The following is a 17,865-nucleotide window of genomic DNA, read 5'->3' on the forward strand; positions in this document are numbered from 1 at the left end:
TTCGTTTAGCAGCAATTTTTTTTTTATATACAGAAAATTAAGGATATGAACTTTTTTTTTTCCTCCAATTTCCCCCTACCATCTAAATCCTCAACATTTCATTCAATTTTCAGTTAAATCTGCATAAAAAATTATTTTATTGGAAAAAATTTGAAGAAAAAGAGGAACCCCTTCTGGTTTCTTTCTCCCCACAATTCTCCCATGACCACCCCTCCTCCAAAAACCCAAAAACCCCAGCCAACAACCACAAACCCAAAAACCTAGAAACCCCTGCTGGTTTTTCTCCTCTCCCTCACAAACCCAGAAACCCCCTTCGATTTCTTATCCCCCCTGCACTAGCCCCAAGCCCAAACTTCAGTCCCTACCCACCAATCCCAGCCTCGCCGGCCACTCACTCGCCATCTCCCAAACCACTGTCAAATGACGACCCCCATCCCCACGTGGGCCTGCAAAAAGAGAGAGTATTTCAATTCTGTTTATTTATTTATTTTTAATGTACATAATGACCATTTTGCCCTCATTTTTAACAGCAAATTAGATGAAATGTTGTGGATTTAGACAGAGGGGGGAAATTGGTGAAAAAAAGAAGTTCATATCCTTAATTTTCTATAATAAAAAAAAGAAGATAGGGGTAAACCGAAAGTTAGGTACAAGTTCAAGGGGCAAATCACCAATATACCTTATTTTCTAAAATATATGTTATTTTAATCGCTGTATCGGTGCTGTATCTGTAATTGTATCCTAGTTTTTGGAGATTTATTGTATCGGCATACCCGTATCTGTGCAACATAGACTGAAAAAAATGGCCGAGTTATGTACATTTGTTTGGGTTTTACGTTGTTGTTTCTGACTGATAGAGATTAAGTAGACCTAGGAAACACGTCATGTTTGTAATGTAGTGTTCGTGTCATTAACGGGTTGACACGACACGACCTGTTAAGTTAATGGATGAAAAATACCTGATACGAACACGACCCATTACAATGCGCGAATAACATGAAACGACCCTGTTTGGTCCAAAATTATGCACGCCAGCCCATTTTTTGGTCAAAAGCCCATGAACGAAACATTTTGGGCTTTTTTTCTAGGGGAATTAGAAATCAAACCAAGAAGCTAAATTAAGCCCAGGCCTTTTTAATAGATTGTGAATATAGCCCTAGTCTAAAAACATAAAAGTGTTGTAAAAGTGGAGCCCACTACTATTCATTACTGTTCATTACTATTCATTACTGTTCATTTGGCGGCTGATAGGGTTTGTCTGTCACGGGTGAATAGTGATCTACTATTCATTACTGTTCATTTGACGGCTGATAGGGTTTGTCTGTCACGGGTGAATAGTGATGAATAGTGATGAATAGTGATTTTCTCAGCCTATAAATAAGAAGAGAAACGGAAAGAAAGAAAGAAGAAGAAAAAGAAAGAAAAGAGAGAAGAGAAAGCAGAGAGAAATTTTCCTAGAGAGAAACTTCAGTGAGCCACATATGTTGTAAACACTAAAGTTGTAGCCATATCATTTTATAGTGAAATGTTACCGCTGCTGCTCTCCGAGGACGTAGGCATAGCCGAACCTCGTTAAATGCTGTGTCTCATCTACTTTACTTACAACTCAAAATATCCGCACATATCTCAGGTTATTTTATAACACGTTATCAGCACGATAGTCTCTCCTTTTATTTCTGAAATTTTTCAACTCAACACTATGTGGTTATTCCTCTGTCTCCTTTACTGTCATTTAAAGTATGGTGCGGCATTAACGTCCATACAGCAATTTAATTTGTGAATTTACTTTACAGCAAATTAACCTACTTTAAAGGGTGGTGTGGAATTATCGTCCACGCCTTTACTGTCATTTAAAGTATGGTGCGGCATTAACGTCCATACAGCAATTTAATTTGTGAATTTACTTTACAGCAAATTAACCTACTTTAAAGGGTGGTGCGGGTTTATCGTCCACGCCTTTACTGTTATTTAAATGTATGGAGCAGAATTAGTGCCCATACAAGCACGTTTACTTTACCGCACGTTTACTTTACCGCACATTTAAAGTATGGTGCGGGATTAACGTCCATACAAGTAATTTATTTAAACGGTAAATTTATTTTATGGATTAATTGTGCTGTATGATGAGTTTTTACAGTATACAGATCATGACCAGAAGTTCCTTGATCCTCATCATACATTTACATCAGGACTTGAAGATCCTTGATGATGATATTGATATGAGAGCTGGCAGTCTCTCCGGTACTATATTTGTAAACATGTGATCGGACTTAAGGGTCCTTGATCCCTGACATGTGAATAAGGACCTGGGTTTTCTTAATGATGTAACAGTACCGTATTGGTTAAAAGTGCCGTACACATGAATAATAACTGTACTGGCAAATGTACTGCACATATGAATAGATATGTATTCATGATTGATGAATAGTACTATTCACATGAATAGTGACGTATGCATAAATATTAACCATTTTGGGGAAACCGTCACTATATACAAAATGGAACCTGCAGTTCCTTAAACTCATGGATAAACAATTAAATGAGATGCCAGAAGTTCCTCAAAATATGGACAATTATGTAAGGGCTTGAAGTCCCGAAATATGTATAGAAAATTGTAAAAATGTCCATACCATGAGAATATGTGATTTTGGCCTGAAGTTCAAAATCTAACAAGTGTGGAGAACCTAAAGTTCCAAGAGTTAAATGGACAACCTTTGAGGTATTATTGCAAATTGTGGTACACCACAAATTTTCTTGGCATAAGAGAATGATGAATTTAATAAAGTTCGATTTTGTTATAATCGACACCTCAAGGAAGAAATATATTTTGTGAATCCGGTTGTTAAGAATACACCGTGAAATGGATAATATCAGTATAAAAAAATCAAATGATGAATTGAGGCTCCCCACATATTTTGTTACATCTGGGCCGGAAGCCCATGGATCCAAATATATGAGAGATCCTAAAACTTGAAGTTGTGGGTATATAGTAGTTAATGTTCTTCACTACTATATTGAGATATTATCGTAGCTTTTATTCAATTCATATTTCATGTCCATTTGAAAATGGCGAATAAATTATGAGTTTGGGTTTAACCCAGACCAAAAGTTCTGGGCTCACATGCATGGAAATATGAGAGATTTGATGTGGTTATTTGAACCTATAAGGCACAAGGTTCCAGACCGTCATTTTGAAAAGACGTAAAAACCACATATGCAAGTTTAAGAATGTGCGCAATTATTATTATAAAAGGAAAGGAACATACAACAGATAGATTTTTACACCTGCAATGAAAGTGCAGGCCCTGTAAAATCTATAAAATTACATTATGTTCTGGAAGCCTCTGAAGGAAGAGGACGGCGCTTCTTAAGCCTAGCCATGAGCCTCTCATGGTCTCCCAAAATTTTTTCATTTGAGACCTGCAGCATGTCTAGCTTTCTCTGTGTATCAACAGAGTACGAACTCACCAGTTTCAACAAGGAATTATTCTCTCCTTTGAGTTTCTCAACCTCCTTTTGAGACTCATGAAGCATTCTTTGAAGAGAATAATTTTCAGTTGTCAGCTTCTGAACCTCGTTTGCTCTAACACGCAAACGATCAGCCATGTTAGAAACAGAAGCAGCACTCTGAATGCTAAAAGCCATTGAGTCCTCAATAGCCTCTTCCTCAGACCTCCCTGTCAACAACATTTCATCCATTGGAATAATGAAATTCCTAGCTACTGTGACAGCAGTAGCATCATTCATCATCACAGAATCATTAACTGTGAGATGACGATTTTGGGATACAAAGGATGGACGCCAAACTTTGGCGTCACTGGTTGTTGTGGGAGCATCATTTAAATTGAAATTATTTGGGCAGGAAGAAGAGGAAGCCATTTTAAGAAGGTTTCAAAGAAAGTCTTACAAAACTAAAGTTTCAGAAAATGAAGGAAGTTGAGTTGAAACAAAGTTGAGTTGAAACGCAGTTGCTCAATCAAGTTTTGCAAAGGCAATATCTATAGACGAAAATGTGGCAACTTTTCAGGATTCCAATATCTTCTCGAATCCCCACATTATCTTTTTCTTTCGCAAGAGTCCAAAACTTCACGTGGCCTCTGATAATGCCTGTCGGCACTTTCGGCGCTTTTCAAGTATTATTTTCAAAGCCGATCTTGCTTTACGGATTTCACGGAGCTACTTTTTCAAAAGTATCCCGAGAATCTCGCAATTTTCCTATGGTTAATTTGAAATTCACCGGTTCTACCTATTCATTGTATTTGTGTATAAATGTGTTACTAACGAAATTTTCTTTGTAGAAGACATCCAGTTTTCCCATACAAAATGATGCTATATCTACTTGTTTTTCTTATCATTAAGCACTTAATATGCCTGAGAAGCAAGACTATCTCTGATCATCCATTCAGGAAGCAAGACTATCCCTGATCATGTTTCTGCAAGATCAGGGAATTGTGAAGGCGGCCTTGTGCTCTAATCTCCTGAGGTCCTTCTAGACTAGGAGAATTGAGAGCTTGTTTTCTGCTCCCACCAGCTTCCTTCCTTGATTGATGAGCTGCTTGTCTGCTCCCACCAGCTTCCTTCCCTGATTGCTTACCTTATCTTGCAATCAATATCACAATTTTTTTTTGCATTTTTTCTCTTTTGCAGCTCTCTGTTCATAAGAGATTTTATTTCTTTAGAATGAACATCTGAAGAAAGAATCCATGAAGTGATCCTAACTCTGAGAGTTATTTGTTTTTGACAGAGAAAAGAATTGTGATTTTGCTCTTGCAGGATATAACTAGATCATCAAGCACTACATTTACTGGGCCGATACAAGCTTGAATGATACTTGAGAAAAGTTTCTCCCACCTAAGGATGTAAGCAATACTTGTGTTATTTTATGCTTATATACTTATTTGATATTTTATCTTGAAAGGTAACCAAATGGGGAGATAAGTCCGTTCCAAAAGAATGGCTTGTATGTATCCATGAATTATTAATGCAAATTTTACAAATTGCAAGTTGGATACATTGATAATACACTGCACAAATTAAAGTCCCATAAGAACAAAATATGGGTATAGCAGTGATCAATATGATGCACGCCTGTTGCGTAGCAAATGATGTGGATTGAAGTCCCGAAAGGACAATCCCTTGACATGTCAATATTGATATTGTGCACGCCTAATGCGTTGCAAATTGTATGGGTTAAAGTCCCAGAAATTAATTGACATGTATATATATTAATCTGTAGCATGCCTGCAGCATGACAGATATATGGTTCTAAATGTTCCAACTCCCTAAATGGAGATTATCCACGCCCTACTATAACATAACGCTCCATTGGAGGTTATAATCCACATTCTCACATAATAAAAGCCCCCTGCAGTGGCTTGGGTACCCAAAAGCAAAGAAATGCTTATAATTGATGCATGCGCATGCACATGAGAATGGTGGGATCATGAATTGATGAATGACAAATTTTGATTTTGGAGTAGCTACTCAAATCATCAATGGGCTGTGTTGATTGGAACCACGTTCAATTATTAAATGTCGACAATATTATTGGCCAAAATGGAATGAGGCAATTCCATTATAGATGAGAATGAACGTGAAAGAACAAACCCACAGTACGAACCCCAAAATTTGTTAATACTGAAAGTTATACTTGGGTGTTCGGAATAAAAGGGAATATACCTACTTTGTATGACACAATGTTTCTGGCAGAAACAAGGAATGTTGGGTTTTCTCCATATTTTCAAATTCAATTGTGCCCCCCCTTATTGCACATTTACGGAGACCAACATGTTATCTTTAAGGGTTATTAAATGCACAGAGCATATCACCTGAAGTGATTCCCTAAAGATGTATAAATAGCTGGGTTAAAGCTATATAATGTGTCATAAAGTTTAATCCCTTTAAACAAAATCCTTGAAAGGATTGAAATTGCATGAAGCAAGTCCCTGAATGACATATGCCTAAAGCATAAAATCCGTACTCAATACTAATATGCCTAAATTGCCTCAGTGAGTACATTAATATGTTTGCAAACACATTAAAGCTTCTCAAGAGTTTCAGAAATATTTGTCTCGACTGAAAGATCGAGCATTATGCCAACGAGATTATTGCTTATACTGAGAAAGTATTGAAACGGTTTGGCATGGATAAAGCCCATCCACTTAGCACTCCAATGGTCGTTCGATCGCTTGACACTAAGAAAGACCCATATCGTCCAAAAGGGGATGATGAAATGGTCCTTGGTCCAGAAGTACCATATCTTAGTGCCATAGGTGCTTTATTGTACCTAGCACAATGTACCAGACCAGACATATCATTCTCAGTCAATCTGTTAGCAAGGTACAGTTCTGCTCCAACATGGCGACACTGGACCGGCATCAAACATGTTCTACGATACCTTCGTGGGACAACAGACATGGGGTTATTCTATTCCAGTGAATCGACCAACGCCCAGAGTATTATTGGTTATGCTGATGCAGGATATCTCTCTGATCCACATCAAGGACGATCACAGACTGGATATGTATTTACATGTGGAGGAACTGCGATCTCATGGCGGTCAACAAAACAAACATTAGTGGCCACATCTTCCAATCACTCAGAAATACTTGCCCTCCATGAAGCCAGTCGTGAATGCGTTTGGTTAAGGTCGGTAATCCATCACATCCGAAGCACATGTGCCCTACCCTCAACAACAGACACTCCAACAATTTTGAATGAGGACAATGCAGCTTGTATTGCTCAGATCACAGGAGGATATATCAAAGGTGACAGGACCAAACACATATCACCAAAGTTTTTCTATACACATGAGATCCAGAAGAGTCAAGAAATCAAAGTCAGACAACAGCGCTCAAGTGATAACCTGGCAGATCTCTTCACTAAATCATTGCCGAAATATACTTTCCAAAAGTTAATGCATGGCATCGGATTACGACAACTCTGCAAGCAATCAAGTTGGAGCATGCAAAATCAGGGGGAGCATTCAAGAGTCCTCTAACATAGGACATATGCACGTTGTACTCTTTTTCCTTCGCATAGATTTTCCCACTGGTTTTTTTTTCAAGCAAGGTTTGAATGAAGCAACCAATCTAGGGACATGTGGTCTCCAAGGGGGAGTGTTGTAAAAGTGGAGCCCACTACTATTCATTACTGTTCATTACTATTCATTACTGTTCATTTGGCGGCTTGATAGGGTTTGTCTGTCACGGGTGAATAGTGATCTACTATTCATTACTGTTCATTTGGCGGCTTTGATAGAGTTTGTCTGTCACGGGTGAATAGTGATGAATAGTGATTTTCTCAGCCTATAAATAAGAAGAGAAACGGAAAGAAGAAGAAGAAGAAAAAGAGAAGAGAAAGCAGAGAGAAATTTTCCTAGAGAGAAACTTCAGTGAGCCACATATGTTGTAAACACTAAAGTTGTAGCCATATCATTTTATAGTGAAAAAACTGCTCTCCGAGGACGTAGGCATAGCCGAACCTCGTTAAATGCTGTGTCTCATCTACTTTACGTACAACTCAAAATATCCGCACATATCTCAGGTTATTTTATAACAAAAAGAACCATTATTGGCCATTTTTAGAAAAATCTCTCTACCCAAGGAAAAAGCAAGTTAGCAGATCTTTCTAAAAATAGGTTTCTCTTAAGGAATCCCACGTGACTTTCTGACCTTGGAAAAAGTCAAAATTTTCAACTATCACATAGGAGGTGATAGGGAGTTAATGAAGGCAAGTCTTACAGGAGGATTTCTCCATTTTTTCTGCAGCTAGGGAAAGAAGATCAAATCCCTTTTTTTATATACAGAGAAACTCAGCACCAAAGCAGGTAGCATTTCCAAGAGATAAGCATACTACGTTTTCAGGAGATAAGTAGGGAGTAAAGAGGTTACTCACCAGGAAAAGCAAACTGACCATCATAGCAGATTGTGTTTTTACAAGGAACAAACAGAGAACAAGAAGAATAGGTTTTCTTTCAAAAAAAGCAAGGAAAAGACCACCATGGGAACTGACTATTGATGGTTCTTCTCTGCCAAAAAAATAACTTCCCTTTTTTGGGGCATTTAAAAGAAAGATCTTTTGAAAGATATGCTGCCCATTATTTAAAGATTAAAACCCCCACTCCAGCATTTCCTATAAATATGAGAGGAGTGAACAGATCAAAGGACAGCCAAAAAAATCAATCAAGACAAAAACTCTTAAAGTCACAACTGACAAACTCAAAAAGATCAATTGATCTCAAAAGTTTTCAGACACTGAAGCAACCAAAGTTCTTTGACCCACAAGAAACAAATCAGCTAGAATTCAAATCTCTGAGTTCATTTCGGTTCAGAGAAATAGTTTTACAAAGCGAGACTTCTCTCGTTCCAAATTTGGTTCAGAACAAGCCAAGTCAAGCGAAGTCCGGGTTTTTACAAATATGAAAACCTCAACAAATTTATAGAAAGCCTTGGTCAAGCAGAACATGTACCATAGCGCAGCTCCAGCTCAGTGACCATCAATCCAACCATTTCTGTCCTCTTCAGACTAAAAAGGCCTCAATTCTGCTCGTTCAACAAGCCTTCCATGGCTCAAAATAGATTGAAGCCTTATCAAACTCAAACGTTGGTATTGATTTCCAGCTGAAACTTATCAGTTGAAGGTGTTGACGATCCAATCCAGCATAGACATATCCAGTCCAGCCCAGTTCGGAGGCAGCTGTCTAGACAGAAATCGAAGTCCAACGTCCTGTTGTCTTTTTCAGAGTTGGCATTTCTCTTTTGAGTCTTGTAATAGGCAGTTTTGCTTAAATAGTTTGTCTTCTTTTTATCTATTCTGGCCAGAACTACCAGTTTTGTACTGTAAAAAATTGTAAAGTCCTCACCAGTTTGAGGCAAGAAAAGAACTTACTTAGGAGATATTCCTCACCCAAATTCACAATTGTTTGTTTAGAATCAATAACTTGGGGCTCAAGTTATCTATTTTTTAGAAGTCTGCTAGGGTTTTAAATTGCTATTACAGTGTCCTTCTATTGAGGGATCTCTCAAATAATTTTATTTGAGGGACACTCTTTATGGTCCTCTACGAATTTTTTTCAACGATCCAAACCATCTATTTTTTAAGTCTACATTCATAGATCATCCTTGTAAAAAATTAGACAAATCGGAAACCATTTTGATATCCAATTGTGTCCTACAAAATCAATAAATACGATTCTTCAAGAAGGTACTATATATACAGGGAGTTTTAGTTGAGTGATCCCCCAAATAAGCTTATTTGAAGGACACTCTTGTAGGGCCCACTCCGTATTGTATTTCAATAATCCAAATAGTCTATTTTGTAGATACTCATTCAAAGATCATCTCTACAAAAAAATTACTTGAATATGATATCATTTGACCACTCAATTGAATTATTGAAATTTTAGTACCTTCTTGAAGCACCGTGTTCATTGATTTCTAGGACACAATTTTAGTACATTTTTGAAGCACCGTGTTCATCTATTTTTTGCAAGGATGATATATGAATATATATATATATATATATATCAAACATTGCGATGCACAGTCCCTCTCCCAATTTCCAAGACCACTCAAGAATCAATCAAATACTTCCATATCATTCGATCTGTTGTTCTTTGGTCTTGCAAATAATTGGCTCTTTTGTTGTGTTTGCTATTGCTCTTCATTTAAGTTTGAGACAGGTATGTATGCTATTAAGAGATTTGAGTTTTACACCCCAAAAAAAAAGGCCTTCTTCCCCCACTCTACGTTAACCCCCTTTCAACGCCTGCCCTATCTAATTGCTCTTCAATTTCATTGTATTCAAATAGCCTCTGTTTGATTTGATGAGTCAGGGCCTTATATTTGAGAAAAACTTCCCTAGCACGGGGATGCCAGGGTAAGCATTCCAACTAGGTATCCCCAGCCAGTAATTTCTTGACAGCTGGAAATCACTCTTTAAAAAAAAAATAAAATTGGTTAGACCAACATTAAGTCCTTTCTCTCCCAATCTACCCCCCCACCACAACCACTAGCTTCGGTATCGACGTTCGTTCTCTCTTGACTTGCTCCCCCACTACAGCAGCTGGCCTCGGTGGCAACGTTTACACTGCCACCCTCCATCTTCCCTTTGTCCTTCCTTCATCGTCGTCAACATCTCTCCTCATCGAATGTCTCTCTCCACTCCGGCAACAATGTAGGTGACAACCTTGCCAATGTCCAAATTTCATGTGGCTGATGTCATATATGAAGGCCAACCTCTAGAATTTCTGATGCGAAGAGATATAGAGCAAGTGAGATGAGAGAGATAGAGAGAGGAGAGAGGATTTCAATTGCAGGAGAAGAGAGAGTGAGATGAGAAACAAAGAGAGAAAGAGCCGGTGAGAGATGAGAGAGAAGAAGAGGGGTTTTGAGTTGCAATGATGAACTCGCGGAGGATGGAGTAGACGTGGCCAAAAAATGATTCTTTCAAAGTGTGGTGACAGCTGTTGATAACTGATTGGTTGGGGATACTTAGTTGGAATCCTTACCCTGGCATCCTCGTGCCAGGGAAGTTTTTCTCCTTATATGTGGCTCTTAGGTAAGGTCATATCTCTTAACCGTTGGATCAATCTAACCAATTTGATCCAACGGTTAAGAGATATGGCCCCACCTAAAGGCCATACAGAATGCCCTCACTATAGAATTCTTGTTGATTTCATAGCAATTGGGTTTTTAGATTTAAATTTTGTATTTTCAAGTGTTTAATTTTTACGTTTGATTTCAATTTTTTTCCTTCCTCTTTTCCATTTATAAGGGTTTGGTAGGGTGTTTGGTTGTTGTAGGAAATCAGACCACATGTATGCATACACAACCCTTGGCTCTTTATATTGCAAGTAAAATTATTTGGGATTGTCTGTCTGTGAGGAAACGAAGAACAAAGTATGGGGGAGAGAGAGAGAGAGAGAGAGAGAGAGAGAGAGAGAGAGAGAGAGAGAGAGAGAGAGAGAGAAAAAAGAAAAAGAAAAAAGAAAGGTTTAAAAATTTATAAAAATATATTTGCCCTTAACGGGTTGACGGGTGATTCACGAAAGATATTGACTCGTTAACTTAATGGGTGGCTAAAGAGTCCACTCGTTTTCAACCCAACCCGTTAAGTCAAACCTGAATACTTATTTTTTCCGTGGTCAACTTGAGGTATTATTGCCACATTCCGGAGCCGGTTTGGGTTTAGTGCGATGCTAAGCAGCATGAGAAGCCACAATGGCTGCCGAGAAGGTACATGGGAGTGCATAGGCTCGTGGGGTCAGTAGGTACGATTTGGAGGCGATGGATGGAGATGACGAAGAGAAATAGTTGCGAGTGGAGGACCATAGAGAGTGAAGCATGACCATTTCTAAAAACTAATAGAAATGGCTGAGTTCTGTACACTTGTTTGGGTTTTATGTTGTTGTTTCTAACTGATAGGGTTTAAGACGTTTCCCTTTGGGTTGCGGCCACCAAAACAGAGGAAGAAAAAAAGGGTTCAATAAGTTCGGTTTTTGGGACCGACCCGATTCATATTGGAGGCGGTTGCCATACCCGAACATTCCAAAGCATCCGTTACCAAACCGAACCGACATATATTTATATATATTTCTTCTCTTTATAATGTACACATGTCAAGATATGATTGGTTATAGTAAACACGTAGTGATATGTTATTCTTTAATATAGCCAGTTCTACATTACACTAGAATTGGCTACACTACATCACAACCCATAGAAATATCGGAGTCGTCTCTTCTTTCTTTTCCATTCGATCAACTCTCTTTTTCGAGCTCACATTTCCTCTCTCGCAAAATTTTGATTCCCTCTCATCTCTCTCTCTCCTCCTCATCAATCATCTTCTCCATCTCTATTATTTGATTGAAGCACCTTTTGCTTCCACATAACCACCACCAATCCCTCCACTCTCCATGAGATTTCCCCCGACGCTGTCTCCTCTCGTCACTCGATGGGTAAATATCATTTGCGCCATTTTGTGTATGCTTGCAATTTTAGGTATTATGTTTAAATTAGTTTTGGATATTGATTAAGGGTGCTGATTGGTGTTTCTGCTAGTTTTGAATTGGGTTTTTATATATTATGGTTTTGAATATAAGAGCATCTACAATGGGCTCCCTAAATTACCTCATTAGACAAATTTAAGGGAGTTATTTGAAAAATACAACTCCAACCATTCTCCCTATCCACCTCCTAAAATAGGGTGACTTGTAGGAGAACCATTCATTATATCTTGTATTTTATTTAGTCAAGTTTCTGATGTGGGACTTATATTCTTGAACACTTTTGGCACTTCAAGATCAACCTGAGCTTTATATTCATCATGTGCGTTCAAGTAGTGATTTTTGTCACTCTCAAGGGATTAGTGATTTTGCAAAAAAAAAAAAAAAAAAAAGATGGAGACAAGGATGCATCTAGCATTCAATTATGTGTACTTGCATATTACATTGGCTTTAGTTTTACCGGTTGCAATAGCTTCAGTGGAGATGGCATTTTCCGTCATGATTATTATTAAGGGTCCATTTCGAAACAAAATGGAAGATCGATGGTTGAATGATAGCTTGTTGGTTTACATTGAGAGAGATGTTCTCTCTTGTATTGAAAATGAAGCAATAATGCTACGTTTTTAAAATATAAAACCTCGTTGTGGACAATTGTAGCTTGTAATATTATTTTTGACATGAATGACAGTGCTATCATTTCATTTTCAATGTTTTTTTCATCCTCAATTTTTTTGGAAGTTTTACACTATGACTCTTTGATGTAAGATTCCTGAATCCACCACTAAGAACTAGTTGAAGAATTCTAATATTAGTCATGCATTAGCAGTAGTGGTTTCCTGAGGATGAATATGTCCGATTCAATATTGTTTTTGTTGGAATTTCTGAATTATAATGAATCATAGATTCATAGCATGCACAAAAAAATAAAAAAATAAAAAATTAGTGCATGTTTTTTTTATCATTGCTCATCAATGTTGGTAACTTAAAGAATACTAGCACTTAATTTGAACACTTAAAATTGTATTGGCTTATACACAATAATAACAACATACAATGTTCAGCATAAAATGACAGAGCCTAGAGAATATGTTGCAAAGGCCTCTTAAAAACTTTAAAAAGAAAAAAAATAATTTTGCCACAAATAAAATTGCAAAATAAAAAGTAAATAATTACCGAGCCTTGCGCATTATATACAGTTTAGAGGAGACCTTGTAAAAAGCTCTTTAGAACTAAAATATTTTCATCATTCGCTACAATGTTTCTGAATTTCATTATGCTATTGAAAATGAATTGCCTTAGCTTCTACCCGAATTTTAATAGACTACCCTTCCTGTGCATGCAGGAGGCCTTTTTTAATCACTCAACTTACAAAGGTTTTTATTTTATTTTTGCAATTGTATTTTGCTAGATAACCATCTCAACAATTTCTTTTTCCTGTTTTATATTTAATACGCACAATTAAAATCAAGAAATTGTTGAAATGGGCATCTAGCAAAATACAATTGTATATATATATATATATATATCTTTGTAAGTCTCGCGTACCGCGCGTGATAAAAAAATGGTCGCTGGCACGATCGGAAGTGCATGAGGAGAGACTAGTCAAAATAAAAATAAAAGGAGCGAAACTTCTCATTCAATTTTGCCATGTCAAATTAGGTGAACATTGGCAAACCAATCATTAATTTTGCCTTGTTTTTAGGACTCAAAATTAGAGTTCAAAAAGTGGGAAAAAAAAGAAGGAAAAAAATATTTTATTTGGCAGAAAATAATTACAATTTGATAATTTTCGAAACTTACTAAAAAGATAAAGAAACTTGAAATTGTCAAGACCAAGGTCTAAAATATCGGTGATATCGGAAATATCGATAGTCCAAAAACACGGAAATTTCGATGGAAATATCGGGATATTATCGATATCGATAAAAATTGAATAAAAACCACAGAAATTGTAAGAAAAACTTGGAAATTTTTATTGAAACTTTGGAGGATGCTTATTTAGTCAATTATCTATTAGTTTATCACAAAAAATTGGAAGGAAATGCATTGCATGATGGATTTAACTAATTTAAGTTGATTATATAGCGAGCTGACAAACACTGTGAGTGTAGAAAATATGTAGTAATTAATGAAAGAAGATTAAACACACCACAATCATTTATATATAATGATTTACTACAATATTTTACATTTTATACATTGCATGGTAAGATACATAAGTGACTTAGTACCACATAGAGTTCCTATGAGGTTCAAAACTTTCACTATCTTCATCATCTCTATGTGTAGAGTAAGTGTATTGTGAAGAGTAGTCATCGAATGATAAATCCCCAAAATAATTTTGCATGTAATTGTTAACATGCCACCCATATGGATCCGAGATTGGTTGACGCTGTCCATGAGCAAAATCATTTGAAGATTGAGTCTCAGATTCTTTCCATGAGCTGCTCGATTCCTTCCCAAAAGGAATGGGATATGAAGGGTAGGGAAATGGTTGGTTATGAGTATAATCATAGTTACTACTTCCCACTCCAACAGAGTCTGAAGTTATAGATAACGAATCATCTTCTTGACTTGACAAAATCGCCTTGCCTCTTTCTCTACGAGTATAGTCCTTCCCTATGGCACCAAGTCCTGGTCCTGCCCCCTACTCCCATGGTCCTCATCTTGTGTTGCATGCGTGAAGTTTGCCTCACCAGTGAAGGGGCTCATAAATTCGGGAGACGGTCCAACATAGTTTCCATATCCACCACTACCTCCAGCTCCACTATATCCTTCATCATTCCCACCTCCAGTGGTAGGCGAGTCTCTTGATCTTGTACTAGAGCTATCATTAGTATCAGCAGGATCTTGTGGTTGAGTAGGATTGGAAGAAGGAGGAATTCCTTTATTTCTTGGTCTTGGGCGCAAAAGTTCTTCCAAAGAGTCAGCGCTGCTAGATCCCACCTCCTCCTCTAATACTCTTTCTACATTTATCCCTTCATTACGTGCTTCTTCAGCAACTCTTAGAGCTGGGTTGCCTTCATCATCATCTAAATGAAGAGGTCTTATCCATTGATAAAGTTGGTTACCTTCTGTATCATCATCTTCAGCAGCAATATCAAACACATCTAGTGGGTCACCACGGTCGACATGATCTATTTATGCTCCTTATCTCAAATTTGAAGCTTCATGTTGTAGTAGCAATAAACTAATTTTTCCAACCTACTATGAGCCAACCTATTTCTTTGCTTTGTGTGAATGAGTGCAAATGTACTCCAATTTCTTTCACAAGTAGACGAGGTAGTTGTTTGTGATAATACTTTGATTGCTAACTTTCTCACAGTTGGTGCATCAGTCCCATACATGATCCACCATTCAGCTGTAATGAAAAATAATTTGATAAGTCTAATAACTCCAACAAATTCTATTATAAACTGATAGTGAAATATGTTTACACTCACTAGGAGACATTTTTGTTCGAGCAGCAACTGATGTTGGTTCTCCAAAAGTTCTTCTTGCATCTTTAAACCATGTTAGCTGAATTCAATAAATCGTGTTAGTGTAATCCAACAATGTAATTATTATAATTTAAGTAATTGTGTACCTCATTTCCAAATTGGCCAACTGCTGGTGATGCAGGGTCTAATTTAGAATATACTTTGTGTACAGCACGTATAAGGGTACCATCATCTCCAACACCGGGTCTGTATTGGTATCGAGGATTCAAATAATATGCTGGTCAAAGAAACATATACTATAATAAGAAAAATAATACTTATTCAACTAAAGAAATGAATTGCAAATTATGACATAATTTATACCTGCTGCATGCAAATCGTGATATAATGTTTTATACCATCGGTCATCAATTATCTTTATGACCCACCTTGCACCATGTTTTTTTTCCAATTCCTCCTTCACTACACGCATTAACTCATATATTGCCCCCATAGTAGGATACACCTCTGTGTCAACGATCCGTAAAACTTTGTAAAGAGGTTCAAACACTTGGCACACATGTTCTGATTGAGTCCAAAAAGAATGATCAAGCACTATACTTTCCACCATACGACCTGCATTTGAGCGGCTGAAATTGTGGTTGGCCCAATCTTCGCTAGTGAATAGTTGCTTTAACCCTGATTTCTTTTTAAGTAGGCTGTCTAATGCAATATAATTTGTGGCGAATCGAGTGGTAGCTGGACGAATAATTTCTCCTTTGCAAAATTCACGCATCTTTGCCAACAACCAACCGTGATTGTAAATATAATTTGTGATCGTTCTAGCTCTTTTTATGACATTGGAAATATTCTCTCTCTTCCCCATTGCCTCAAACATGAGATCAATACAATGTGCTGCACATGATGTCCAAAATACATTATGATGCTTCATTAACTTTTTTCCGGCTTTGACAAATGCAGAACCGTTGTCGGTCACGACTTGGACAACATTATGCTCTCCCACCTCCATGATCACATCCCTCAATAGTTTGTAAATATACTTGTAGTTCTTTATATGGTCTGAAGCATCAACAGACTTCAAAAAAATTGTCTTTCCCTTTGAGTATACCATGAAGTTTATGATAGACAATCTGGTCGGGCCAGTCCATCCGTCACACATGATTGTGCAACCATTAGTTTCCCACTTTGACCTCAACTTGTTGACATACTCGCTAATGTCTTTATACTCCATTTCCAAATATTTGTTTCTTACCTCATAGGGAGTAGGAGGTTGTACTCCAACACTGGCCTGTTGACATCCCAATACCATATTTTTGAAATGATGTGATGATGCCTTCTCAGTAGGGACATTGTCATAGATAAAGAATTTGCTAATTAGACGCCCCATTCCCTCCTTCACATTACCTCCAGCGAAATAACTCCAAACACTCTTTTGGCGTGCTTTGGATGATTTATATAAACTTGGGGCCATTGGTGGTGTTGGTTGTGATTCCCTAACACTTGCTCCCCGTCTCATCTGTGCACCACCACTTGTCCCGAAAACTTGTGCTCTATTAGGAAGTTTGTGGAGGTGTTCTCTTTCCCATGCTGACTGTTTGGAGGCACGTAATGCTTGTTTAAAATTGCGTCGCTCTTCAGGTCCCATGTCATCATCATATTCATCCTCATCGTCATCATCATCACTGTCAACTGCTTGGCCAATGACTTCTCCTCGTAGTCCAGCTCGAATATTTTCTATTCCATGTGTTTTCTTTTCCTGGTGTTGTTTATTTTTTAACAATGTGGTGATGAATGCCTTCACTTCTGGGGGAACACTATCGCATCGTTGGACATTATTTCCTGGATCTAATCCACTAAGATGATACTTAAGTCGTGTCACTCCACCACTCTTCATTACCCGACCACAATATTTGCAAATTGAGCCATTTTTGTTTCCGTCTATTGGGTCTCCATGTTCCCAAGCTGGATCACGTTTAACAACTCCACTAGACATCTTAAACGTACCTATATTTATTTGTCATAGAAATTATGTAATTATTTTTGGCCAAAAAATATAATAGTGACGGTTATATAAGAGAACCTAAATAATAAAGTTATTCTACAAAGAATTAAATAGGAAGCAAGGAAAATGATTGTAGGAATTTAAGTAATTACGAAAATAATATTGAATAATAAAACCTAATAATGAATAATAATCCAATTCAGTAATAAAATAATAAATAACATTAAACATATTAAAATTATCCTAGAGAATAATTATACAACATTACTTAATTACTTCAAAGAATTAACATGCAAGTATTATTTGGTTCTCATATCACATGCACCAGTTCACACAAATTTTTTGTTGTTGTATAAATTACAATAACATATATATAAGTTTGTAAACTTTATGAATCGACCGACGTAGAAAGTAAA

At 37.2% G+C, this 17,865-nt stretch overlaps 1 protein-coding gene across 1 annotated transcript; it reads right to left on the reverse strand.

The window, feature by feature from the left end:
• Window positions 1-14,626: 14,626 nt before the first annotated feature.
• Window positions 14,627-17,440, reverse strand: LOC117621726. The gene is made up of 4 exons (XM_034352277.1): window positions 15,811-17,440; window positions 15,594-15,724; window positions 15,451-15,526; window positions 14,627-15,144 (listed from the first exon to the last, which is right to left on the reverse strand). The coding sequence occupies exons 1-4, from the start codon at window positions 17,438-17,440 to the stop codon at window positions 14,627-14,629; spliced, it is 2,355 nt and encodes a 784-aa protein (XP_034208168.1).
• Window positions 17,441-17,865: the final 425 nt, after the last annotated feature.

Source organism: Prunus dulcis, chromosome 3 (genome assembly GCF_902201215.1).
Source record: "Prunus dulcis chromosome 3, ALMONDv2, whole genome shotgun sequence".
NCBI classification, from domain to species: domain Eukaryota; kingdom Viridiplantae; phylum Streptophyta; class Magnoliopsida; order Rosales; family Rosaceae; genus Prunus; species Prunus dulcis.